Raw genomic sequence first — 12,017 nt, forward strand, 5'->3', positions numbered from 1 at the left:
GGCCCTCAGATGGCACTGCATTAAAAACAAACATGATTCTGTAGTAAAAATCATTGCATGGGCTCAGAAACACTTCTGAAAACCACTGTCTGTGAACACAGATCATCACTGCATCCACAAATGCAAGATAAACTCTCCATACAAAGAAGAAACCATGTATAAACAGGATCCAGAAACGCAGCTGCCTTCTCTGGGCTCATTTAAGATGGACTGAGGCAAAGTGGAAAAGTGTCCTGTGGTCCGACAAATCTAAATTTGAAATTCTTTTTGGAGATCATGGACCCTGCATCCTCTGGACTAAAGAGGAGAGGAACTACCCAGCTTGTTATCAGTGCACAGTTCAAAAGCCAGCATCTGTGATGGTACAGGGGGTGCATTAGTGCATATGGCATGGATGACCTTGCACACCTGTGAAGGGACCATTAGTGCTGACCAATATATACAGATTTTGGAGCAACATATGCTGCCATCCAGACGACGTCTTTTTCAGGGAAGGCTTTGCTTATTTTAAACCACGTTCTGCATGTTTTACAACAGCATGGCTCTGTAGAAAAATCGCCTGGGTGTTAAACTGGCCTGTCTGCAGTCCAGACCTGTCACCCTTTGAAAACATTTGGCGCATTATGAAACGAAAAATACGACAAAGGAGACCCTGAGCTGCTGAGCTGAAAGTCTGTATCAAGCAAGAATGGGAAAACATTTCACTTTCAAAACTACAGCAACTGGTCAACTCAGTTCCCAAATGCTTACTGAGTGCTGTTAAGAGAAGAGTTTATTTTACAAAAAAACAATCAAATTTCTCAGTTTTAGCATTTGATATGTTGTCTTTGTACTATTTTCAATTAAATATAGGGTTTCAGTGATTGGCACATCATTGCATTCTGCATACCGTCCCAACTTTTTTGGAAATGAGATTGTATCATATGATTCCGGTAGCTATTTTACTTCATGTCCTGTTTTCGTATCCTATCCATGCTGGTGTATCATATCTTAAACTATGAAAAATAAAATTCCAGTATTCACTATATTGACAAAATTGTGGTTTGACATACAATGAGTCTCAGTTTTCACTATGTAACACAGTTTATTGACATGTCCAGCCAAATGTGAATCCGCAAGATGCCTGGAATACAAACAAAGGTGTAAATCTTCCATCCATATGAAACACTGCAGTGTTATTGTGCTGTGTAGGTCACTGACTGACTCTGAGTACATCTCTAGTAGAAGCTCACAGTTGGTGTGTGGGATAGCTGTTGAAATTGTCTGTCCACAGAGACTGACACTATGGCGTCTCGCACACCTGCTGCCCCACGCTAGTGTGTTTCCAACTTCAGGCCTGCCACGGCTAACTCGCTGCTGAGGGGGAGTCGAAATCTGGAGGCTTTTCATTTATTCCTGCCGTTGCGCTCATAGCACTTTTTGTCTATTCAGGGCTACCTGATGTATTGTGTCGCTGCTTTGGCATTCGTTGTATAATTTAGTGTCTTAAACCACCAATCAGGAATCACGGAAACTGGCAGCCCATGTTTGTGGTGTTGCATCAACAGAGGCATTCAAACAGCAAAAACAACACTACAAGAAACCACCCACTGGAACATAATGAGGGGCGGGGCAGGACGGGAAGGAAGGCGGGAAGGGGATGGATGGGGGGCGGAGGCGGGGTGCAAGCGGGGGCAGGAGAGGCGGGGAGAACAGCAGGGGTGGAGGCGGGGAGGGGAAGGGAGGAACGGGGCAGGGGCGAGTAAAAAAGGAAAGAAGAAAAAAAAAAAAAAAACCAGCACACGGGAATGGCAAGGAAGGTTCAAGACCCGTAAAACGTGGACAGGGGAAACAAAAGACGGAGCGCGGACCAAACAAAGGGGGGTTGGGGGAGCGCAGGGGGGGATGGGGGGGGGGGGAGTGGGGAATCGGGAAAAAGAAGGTAAAAACAGCCGCGGCAACAGATGGGAGAAAAAAGTAAACAGGGCAGGCCAAAGATGAAGGGGGGGACGGGAGAGGGGATAAAAGGCGGGGAAGAAAAAGAGAAAAGGGATAAAGATGAAGGAGAGCAGGTGCAAAACGGGAGACGGCACAGCTTCGAAACGCGGGGGGGCACCAGGAAGGGATGGGGGGCAGGCGTGGGCAGAGAGAGAGAGAGAGATAGAGAGAGATAGAGAGAGCACCTACCCGCCACGAGAGGGGGGGGGGGGGGGGGGATAGAGAGAGAGAGGATCAAGAGAGAGAATAGAATAGAGAAGAGGAGGAGAGATAGAGAGAGAGTGAGAGAGAGGGATGGGAGGGCGAGAGGGAGAGAAACAGAGGGCACCCAGAGGAAGAGAGAGAAGGGAACTGGGGGATAAGAAGCGCACCACCCCGTGGAAGAGGGCCCGGGTGGATGGGTGTCGTCAGGGGAACCTAGGGGCCAAGCAAGGGAAGAGGCTGGAGGACACAGGGCCAGAAGGCACAGGAGGGGCGGCGGTAAGGGGGCCGGGGGAAAAAAAAGAAAAGGAGTCGCGAAAGGGGGTGGGGGTTGGGGCCGGAAAAAGGAATTGCGGAAAAAGAACAAGGGGGAGGCGGGGAAAACATGGCGAGGAATAGGGGGGCGAACCGGACGAGAACGGCACCCGGGGCGGTGGCGGTAAGAGGTGGACAAGGGGGCAGCAGCGAAAGTGGGCAAGGGGAGCGATCGCCTGCCCATCTTCATCTCTTGCTTTCCGCCATCACCCCACAATTATTGTATTTTCCAAGGAGGATTTTTTTCCTGTTGACTCTTTCTTCCACCATCACCTGTAGTTCCTGTTTTCAAATTTTTTTTTTAAACTCTTGGTTTGATGTTTTCTCCCCAATTTGCTTCTCTGAGTGGATTAAACTAAATAACGTAAGTAACAATTAATACAAATTCAAAATATGTCCTGCCTTATTTATGGTATGAGGTAAAATGCAACGCAACCCACATAAGAAATCAATGAAGATTTTCTTAAGAAAATCACAAGAAAATAATTAAGATTATCTTAAGAGAATATTTTAGAACTTCTTAAGTTTTTTTTTTCTTCAAGAATTGAATTTAAATCATTCTTATGAACTTCTTATTGTTTTTCTTAAGAACCTTCGCAAGTTTTAATGAATCCAGTCCCACATTCTTTGGATTTATTGACCCAGAAACCTTTTGGGTTCAGTCAGTGTATATATAGATATATATTTTTGTCATTGCATAGCAGTGTATGCGTTTATATTAAGTTTTACAAGAAAATTAGTTAAATATATTTATATATGATTAAGGTAGGGTTGTGAAAGGGTTGTCGGTTTTGAGAGGATTTAGTTTTTTTTTCTTTTGAAATTAAAATGTAAAGTTACATTTCGGGTTAAGGCAAAAGGTCCATTTAGCATATTGCCCCAAAAATATTTAGTTAGATTTTTGCAAAGTAGTTCATTGGAGTTTTGCTAGCTAGCTAGCCTTAGCGTTACATGCGAGCTGTAGTGACTGTTAGTTAGAATTAGGCAATATTTTGTTTTCTCGTCTTGCTGACGAAGAGTTTGTATGTGAGTGTTGCAGCTCAGCAGAGTTACATCCACGGCTGATTTGTTCTGTCACGTCTAATAAAAACATACACTATTCCTTGCTATTATTTACAATAACGTTGAACGTTACTTGCTGAATTTACTTACTGAAGAGGTAAAATCATCTTTGTTTCTGTTTAGTAAAAACTGTGTAACTCTTCAGAATGCATGTAATTAAGTTCCATGATAATGAGGTGATTCTCTGCTGGCTCTCAGCTCCACAGTTCCAGGTGATGTGCTCCTGAAGGCCAAGCAGGAGGGCTTTTCGGACCGGCAGGTAGGCCAGGCCCTGAGCAGCTCTGAGGGAGAAGTCCGCACCCTGAGGCTGAGCCACAACATCCGACCATGGGTCAAACAGGTCAGGACCTACTGCCCAAAGGATCGCGGCTATTAGTCCTCTCTTTATGCAAGAGGCGCAGCTCTGCTAATGAGCTCTTTTTCTCTGTCTCTTTCTTTTCTCGTTCCTCTCTTTCTTTGCGGTAATTAATTGAGCAGTCTTACTATACATGTTTACACAGCTGCAATTTGTATCTCAAACAATTTACACAATTCTCCACCAACAAATATATAGTCTATATATAAAAGTATATAATCTGAAATATGTCTTATGTTTGTCCCTAAACTGGCAGAGTTACAAATGGGGCTGCGCGATAAATGAGCTTCCTCATAAACACATTGTTAACAGCTGCAGAACAGATCAGAGTTACTTCACACAAGCAGTGCCAAAGTGATGGAATTAACTTTGTGGAACTGCTTCCATGTGCTGGGCTTGAACTCTGCTCTTGTGTAGAACAAGTAACTTAACCATTCAGCTAAACAACACAATACAAAATGCAAACAGCTTAAAAAGTAGTCTTTCCTGAATTACTAGCCAGTAAAACGGCTTCAAACTTGATGATTATTCTCATTGTCTGTGTTGTGTGTAAAATGCATAGACTGTGTGCATCATTATATGGAGCTTTTTAAGGAGTTTACTTATATATACATACATGTATATACGTGTGTGTGTGTGTGTGTGTGTGTGTGTGTGTGTGTGTTTTACTTTACTTTTAATGTAAGTCAGCGGAACCAGATTTTTTCCAAGTCCTTTTGGGTCATTTCTTTTGGTCCATTCTTCACGAAATTTACACACAATTTAAAGAAATTTAACAGGTACTTCAAATTATGTCAAAAACTGAAAAAACTACAAAAATGAAGATACAAGGTTTTGTTCCGACAGCAGCAATATATTCAATATATTGAATATATTGAATTTAGTAAACTGAATATAAAAATATACACATTTAATTCTGTTCCTCACGACTAACACGCATAGAAAAAGTTAAAGGTAATCCTGAACATCACATCATTGGAACTCACTCACGTTTTGCAGGCTACAGGTTCTCCATAAGGGGGCGCCTTTAGCAGTCATATAGCTTTTGATGCCTCATAACAGCGTCAGTGACACTGTGTGTCCTTTTCAGTGTTATAGTGCACAAAAATGTGCTTGCATTTGTGATGTAAGTAGCTATTTATATATCATATTTTTTTAGTGCAAAAGTCAGTTGTATTTTTTTTCCTGTTTGCTTAAAGAAATGTTTTAGACTTCAGTTCCTTACATCTAGTCAGAGGAACACTGTTTTTATATAATGTATTGTTTCTCATATCGTCGTTGTGACACCCAACGACTTTAATGAAGATCGCGTTTTATATCCATATTGTGCAGCCCTAGTTTCAAAATGAGTTTTTGTGGGTGTTTGGAAGAATCAAAGTATTCATGTAACCCAGCAGAAGTAGATTATTTTGGTCAATCTTATGTTTACCAGTGTGTTTTAATATAGTGTAAGGCGTTTTGCAGTATAACTGCAATACTAGTATATTGTCCACGTAGTGCAGCCCTAACTGTGATTTGTGTTCTCCAGCTGTGCCTATATTTATTCAGTGTAACTCTGAGAAATGTCAGTGCCCTTTATGCTCCGGTCAGTGTGGTTCTCTATTAAGCAGTTTATAATATGCCAAAACATCCTCTTGTACATGATGCGTATTTGCGAGTAAAAAGATTGATTTTGATCTCTCTGTGCTTTCCTCTCTCTACCTCTCCTATCTCTCTTTCCTTCTCTCTCTGTTGCTCTCTTTCAGATCGACACGCTTGCTGCAGAGTATCCTGCCGTCACCAACTATCTCTACTGTACCTACCACGGCCAGGTAAGCAAAGGTTTCCTCACCTAAATGGCCAGACAATTAAGTGATATCTGGTACTACGAACATGGTTAGTAAGACAATATTAGCAGTAATTACATTATATTTTGAAAGAAACCCCTAATGAATTCTCCACAGTGTGGCTCAGAGATAGAAAAAGCAGAGATGGACAACAGAGTCAACATTTAAATTTAATACACCATGGAGATTGTTAGGGCCTTTCTTGTATATTATATAACTGCTTCATGACATTTCTAGGCATGAAAGGGGCCTAGGAATTCTAATGGAAAGGGCAGTTCCATCAGTATTTCTGCATAATGAAATCATTAAGATGTAAACGGTCATTCAGAGAGGTTTGATGTTCTGAGGCTCGGTTCTAGAGGAACTTAGTCAGAATTGTACTTCGGAATCAGGGTTGTGGTGTGTATAATGTGAACACAGCCATGCATACAGTGTATTCGGTACCACTGTTCTAATTCTATCACTACCACTATAAAGAAATCTGAGTCAGTAAGTTTCTTTACAGTGAACCATTTCACATCAAACCACTCTGAATGACTTTGTTTACATCTCAATGATTTGTTTATGCTGAGTTTTTGAAATATCAGTGGAGTTCCCCTTCATTGTGTTGTTTCCCTCATTCCAACAGGAGCATGACTTGGACTTCAGAGACCAGGGTGTGATGGTGTTGGGCTGTGGTCCTTATCACATCGGTGAGTATCTGTTCTTCTCTATGATTGAACACTTGTTACAAAAAGCATCCGCTGTTGTTACAATTCATAGACACTTTTTTGGTACTTTTTAGAACTTTTATTGCTTAGATTGCAGTTAGTTGCGTTTCCTGTGTGATTCAGACTATTTTGAAAGACAGTTTAAAAAAAGAAATAAAAAGTAACTGTCACAGAATCTGGTTTCTGCCTGGTTAGCATTTACAGTACTGTGTAAGGTTTCATTTGGTGTCATGTTTATAGATGTGGGGGCCAAATTACATAATCATACAGATTCATTGATCTTTATGAAGGTAAATGTATGGAGATGTTTTTAGACAATATTAATAGTTTGTTGGACATGCAGCGCAATATATATACTTACTTATGTATATAGCCATTTATTATTTAGCATGGATTATTGTTCAATCCATGCTAAATCCATTAAAGCTGAAACTGAACAGACATCCTTGAAAAAGTTTATCTTGTGTCAGATTTTCAGTCACATATTAAACCTGATGGACACTATTTATGGGCCCAACGATTTGCCATAAGTGATCTCAAGTTGTGAATGAATGGTGAATGTGAATGAATGGTGAATGTGAATGAATGGTGAATGTGAATGAATGGTGGTTGATGTTTCTAGGCAGCAGTGTGGAATTCGACTGGTGCGCAGTGTCGAGCATCCGCGCCCTCAGACAGATGGGGAAGCGTACCGTGGTGGTGAACCATAACCCAGAGACGGTCAGCACCGACTTTGACGAGTGCGACCGGCTCTACTTCGAGGAGCTAACCCTAGAGCGCATTCTGGACATCACCCAGCAGGAGGTGAGAGGCCAAAGGTCACTCTTGCATCTGTTCCCTTTGGGTAACTTGAATAGTGCTCCCTTTTACGTTGTTCTCTTTTGTCAAGGATGTCTGGATATGACAAAAAATTAAATATTTTTAGAAGACATAAAATACTTTTAAGACATTATTGTACAAGGATACAGTTTACAACACAACTGAGATGGCAAAGCATTCATCAGATAAGATGCCTTTAGTTTTAGTTCAGTCAATGCTTTCAATTTGTCTCAGATCCTAAAAGTAAGAGCAGGCTGAAACTGAGAAGGGACAGAAGGAAAAGTAGAAGTTATGCAGCTTGTTACTGAGTTTCACACACCTATACTTAGACTTCCGTTTCTGCAAACTCCAAGGAAATAGATTTTCTGCCTTTCTGCTCTCTGGTGCAGATGAAACGCCCTTCTTAATACACAGCTCAGCTCCCTCCCTCTTGTTGTGCATTTCCAAAACTCTGAGCCAAAACGTGACATGCATGTGTCTGTGTTTTGTAGGTTTTGCAGAAAAAAAGGAAAATATTGGAAATACAGCCGTGATACTTTTTGCTCTAAAAAACAAGACATATAAAATGATAAAGACGTGAAAAAGGATCGTCTTAAAAATGAGTTGGAATTTTGAAACTTTCAAATAGTCATAAAAGTAAAAAAATAAATGATAAATTAGAACTTTTGATAAGCAAATTAGCTTCTCTCTATAGTTATACATTTTGATATTTAAGAACCATAAGATGTCTGAACTCTAAACTCCACCAGAGGGCAGTGAAGAGTCTGCATCTTACGTTACAGCTTGTAAAGTTAGCTGAGGTGAAAACAGACACTTAGCATTTGTCTGTTGTCCTTAAGGACTTTTAATTGGTTGCTTTTTTCAGTGTGAATGCTATGATCTGGGAGAGGTCAGGAGCCAAACCTTTATTCTTCTAAAGCCGCTTTTCCACTGCATGGTACCGGCTTGACTTAACTCGACTCTGCTCACGTTTTTTGGTTTTACACTAGGCAAACCTGGTACCTGGTACCAGTTACTGTTTTTGGTACTACCTCCAACAAGGTTCCAAGCGAGCTGAGCCGATACCAAAAAAAGCTACAGACTACTGATTGGTTGGAGCCAATAGCCAAACACATATGTACCAGGTTAGCGTACCCTTTTGCGTGGCCTTTTTTGAGCAACCTGAATCGTCTCGTCGACTAAACTCTGGTATTTCCCAAACTCTCCTGGTCTTTTGTCACCTTCACGTCACGACAGTTTCATGTGGCGTCGCTAGGACAACCAGCTACAGTGAGGGGACCCTATATCTGCAGTGGAAAGCTGGTACCGAACGCAGGTCGAGCCAAGTCGAGTCGAGCAGGTACCATCAGTGGAACAGCGGCTTAACAAGCTCAAAAGATGAACTTTTTTTTTCACTTTCTTTTTACTGCACTAAATCAGCACTATGTGCTATTTTTATTAAAACTGAAATAAGTAGCATAACTGAGTCAGGAGGAAAGAAAACACTAAAATATAGTGTGCGTGTGCTGCTGCGAGTCGCCCTGTAAAGCCTGAAGTAATTGTTTAAAAGTCAAGAGGTACCGGGACGGATTTGGCGGGGGGGTTTCTGACCATGTCATATGTCTTTACATTTTAATGACACACACACAGACTCAAAAAAAGAAGGGTCTCAAATGCAAAAGCAACATTATACTGATGAAGATATGATGACAGTAGTAGATAATTTACTTACAGTCTCAGAGGACACGTCTTTCACCAAGTTTTGACTGAGTTCTCTTTGAATTGTCTTTCAACTCACTCACAAAATACAGATTCTTCTGCTCGTGGGGGTCCGAAGCACAACCCACGTTACAAAATGTTCTGCATGTTGTGTGCAATTGCATATGTCCACCAGAGAGATCTCCAAATCCCCCCAATCATACATGGTGTTCTTTAATGTTTGTTTGCGTTTATTCTAATGATGTGTGTTGTTTTTACAAGTAAAATTGCACTTAATGCCAGTATAAATGGTTTTCAGTAGTTAGCACAGTGCTGTATAGGTCTACATGTACAGTACACAGAAAGATAAAGTGCAGTACATGTAACTGATGTTACTGTGTTTGCTTTTTTATATTTATTCAGCTCTGAACGCTGTTGTCAGTGGGGTCCTCTGGGCCCGCAGCTCCTGTTGCACAGTTTATAAGCCTGTGTTGGCGGTTTGCTTTGACCTTTTAAAACTCAACAGAGTCAGATTTTCATCAGCCCACCAATAAAATCCCATTATACTGAAGTGTGCTCAAAATAAAAGCAATTAGCCTCTCACAGAAATGAACTCTGATTAATGTCTGTGTGGGTATGCCATTAGAACATGGCTCTAATAACCTAATGCTCTTGTCCTATGAGCAATTAACTTGCCTGGGATCGTTTCAGGACATAAGGCGAACTGGCATTATCTCGATGCTGCTGGCTCCATCTCCATAGAGACCACAAAAACCTGATCACGTTCGAGCCCAGGCCCCACCAGCTGAGCTCTGTCTCCTCTGGGCTGATAATACCCCTTGACTTTTCCTTTTCCGATTCATTATAAGCCGGTTTAAGTGGCGAACGGATCATGGGATGATGAAGTATTTGTTTACGTTTTAGTTTGGTGGGCGGGGGAGGAGGAAGGAAAAGCAGGATTCCAATACGAAATGGTTCTTGCGTGGAAATTCCCAGATGCTGTGTTCTGGTAATTAACATTGTATTTGGGGGAGCATATAAACCTGGAGGGGCTGGCAAAACCTGGGCATGAATAATGAAGAGGTCATACATGTGGTTGCCATGGGAATGCAACACAGTGGATCAGAGATATAGAGAGTGAGTGTGCAGGGAAAGTGTTCAGGGTCACGCACCAAACCTCCTCACCTGCCTCCATCATTCTTGGAAGGATAAAGGACGGATGAAAAGGTGTATTAAGCATATCAAGACCAGCATTTGGGGAAAAAATAAATAAATAAATAAAAATGCGCAATGGGGCAACAATTGCATCTGTCAGAAGTGTCAGAGGAGCCGTGTTTGGATACGGTGAACAGTTCACTTCAATCTGCATTACGCGCTGTTTGCAAGGTCTACTAACGTAAAGAAAACAGAACACAGGCCATGTCTTGTGTTGCTTTGAAAAAAAATTGCAGACCAGATCTGCATGTTGCTCTTCTGACTTTTATTTGACACCTCTAAGTGGAGTTCATTGCACATTTTGTCCTTACAGAAGAAATAATGATTTGGTTCAGTTGAAGTCTATTTATTCAGTGCATTTTAACCCCACATTTCACCTTGGAATTGAATATTTTGAAGTGATTCAGGGCTGTTTTTAAAAAATAAAGATAATACACAAATATGACTAGAGAAACTGTTCACACAGTAATGGAACATACATGATAGAACATGAAAATATATTTTGGTCCAAACATGAGTGTTAATTTTATTGGATATTTTTGATTCTTGCAACTTCTTGCAACACCTTAGTAAACATCTGGGATTCCACAGCAATGGCCTAGCAACGCCTTAGTAACCACCTGGGATAACATGGCAACGGCTTAGCAACACCTTAGTAAACACCTGTGATTCTATAGCAATGTCCTAGCAACACCTTAGCAACTACCTGGGATAACATAGCATTGGCCTAGCAACACCTTAGAAAACACCTGGGATTCCATAGTGATGGTTTAGCAACACCGTAGTGACCAGCTGGGATTCTACAGCAATGGCCTAGCAACACTTGGGATTCTATAGCAATGGCCTAGCAACACCTTAGCAACCACCTGGGATACCATAGCAACCACCTATCAACACACTAGCAACTGAGATAACATAGTATCCATTAAGCTCCAAGTATTCAATATTTAAATCCAATCAACAAAAACAACCCTTTTAAATTTAAATGACACAAACTTTAAACAGTCTTCTCAGAACATAAACAACCCACTACTGTTAACCAGTCATTACAATATCAACCCAGTTAAGTTATCAACAGCGGTCAACAGCTGTTTACGACTGCTTTAACCTTTCAAACACTGTTATCTGCCTTTGTTCACGAACATTTCCCTTCTCGCTCATTTTTACATTCCAGAATTGATCATCAGCTCTTCAGTTTTTCCAAGTCAGTGTATCATGATGTGCTTTTTCATTTTTACTCCATAACCCTCAGTGCACAGTATGTAGATTCATATCAATGTGTTGCTACAGCTCTGCTTAAACTGTGATGAATCGCCTCTGATCTTGATTACTGTGAGAAATCTAACACGTTATCTTCTCTCAAGGGCTGCACAGGTTGCATAGTCTCTGTCGGAGGGCAGATCCCCAATAACTTGGCCGTGCCTCTGCACCTAAACGGCGTGAAGATTCTGGGCACGAGCCCACTGCAGATCGACCGGGCAGAGGAGCGCTCCGTCTTCTCCACTATCTTGGATGAGCTGGGCATCGCTCAGGCTCCGTGGAGAGCCCTCAACTCCCTGGTGAGCCCCATCTGTACCGTCTTGCACCGCACCACAATAAACTCTGTGTCTTTTATTTATGCTTCGCTTCTTGTTTATTCAGCCACACTTTTGGTGCCATCTCAGTGGTGCACAGAAAACAACATCTCCGAAGCGTTTGTTGCTGAATTTAAAAAAAAAAATTGACTGTGGTCCAGGTTACCTCAGGTGACTCTAGGCTTAATCAAAGTGTCTGAGTTTGGCAGGAAACAACAGGACACCAGCTTAAAAAATAAAGTTATTGATGTTTTTTGTTGTTCAGGATAGTGTTGCTGTTATAAGA

At 41.4% G+C, this 12,017-nt stretch overlaps 1 protein-coding gene across 1 annotated transcript in view; it reads left to right on the forward strand.

Annotated features, from left to right (window-relative positions):
- cps1 (carbamoyl-phosphate synthase 1, mitochondrial) overlaps nucleotides 1-12,017 on the forward strand; it is an 89,379-nt gene that overhangs the window by 26,768 nt on the left and 50,594 nt on the right. Inside the window, exons 22-26 of the mRNA XM_036577631.1 lie at nucleotides 3,754-3,895; nucleotides 5,656-5,721; nucleotides 6,365-6,428; nucleotides 7,069-7,250; nucleotides 11,522-11,716. Of these exons, the coding sequence (XP_036433524.1) occupies nucleotides 3,754-3,895; nucleotides 5,656-5,721; nucleotides 6,365-6,428; nucleotides 7,069-7,250; nucleotides 11,522-11,716 (649 nt within the window). The remainder of the gene's footprint in view (nucleotides 1-3,753; nucleotides 3,896-5,655; nucleotides 5,722-6,364; nucleotides 6,429-7,068; nucleotides 7,251-11,521; nucleotides 11,717-12,017) is intronic.

This window comes from Colossoma macropomum, unplaced genomic scaffold (genome assembly GCF_904425465.1).
Source record: "Colossoma macropomum unplaced genomic scaffold, Colossoma_macropomum, whole genome shotgun sequence".
Classification (NCBI taxonomy): domain Eukaryota; kingdom Metazoa; phylum Chordata; class Actinopteri; order Characiformes; family Serrasalmidae; genus Colossoma; species Colossoma macropomum.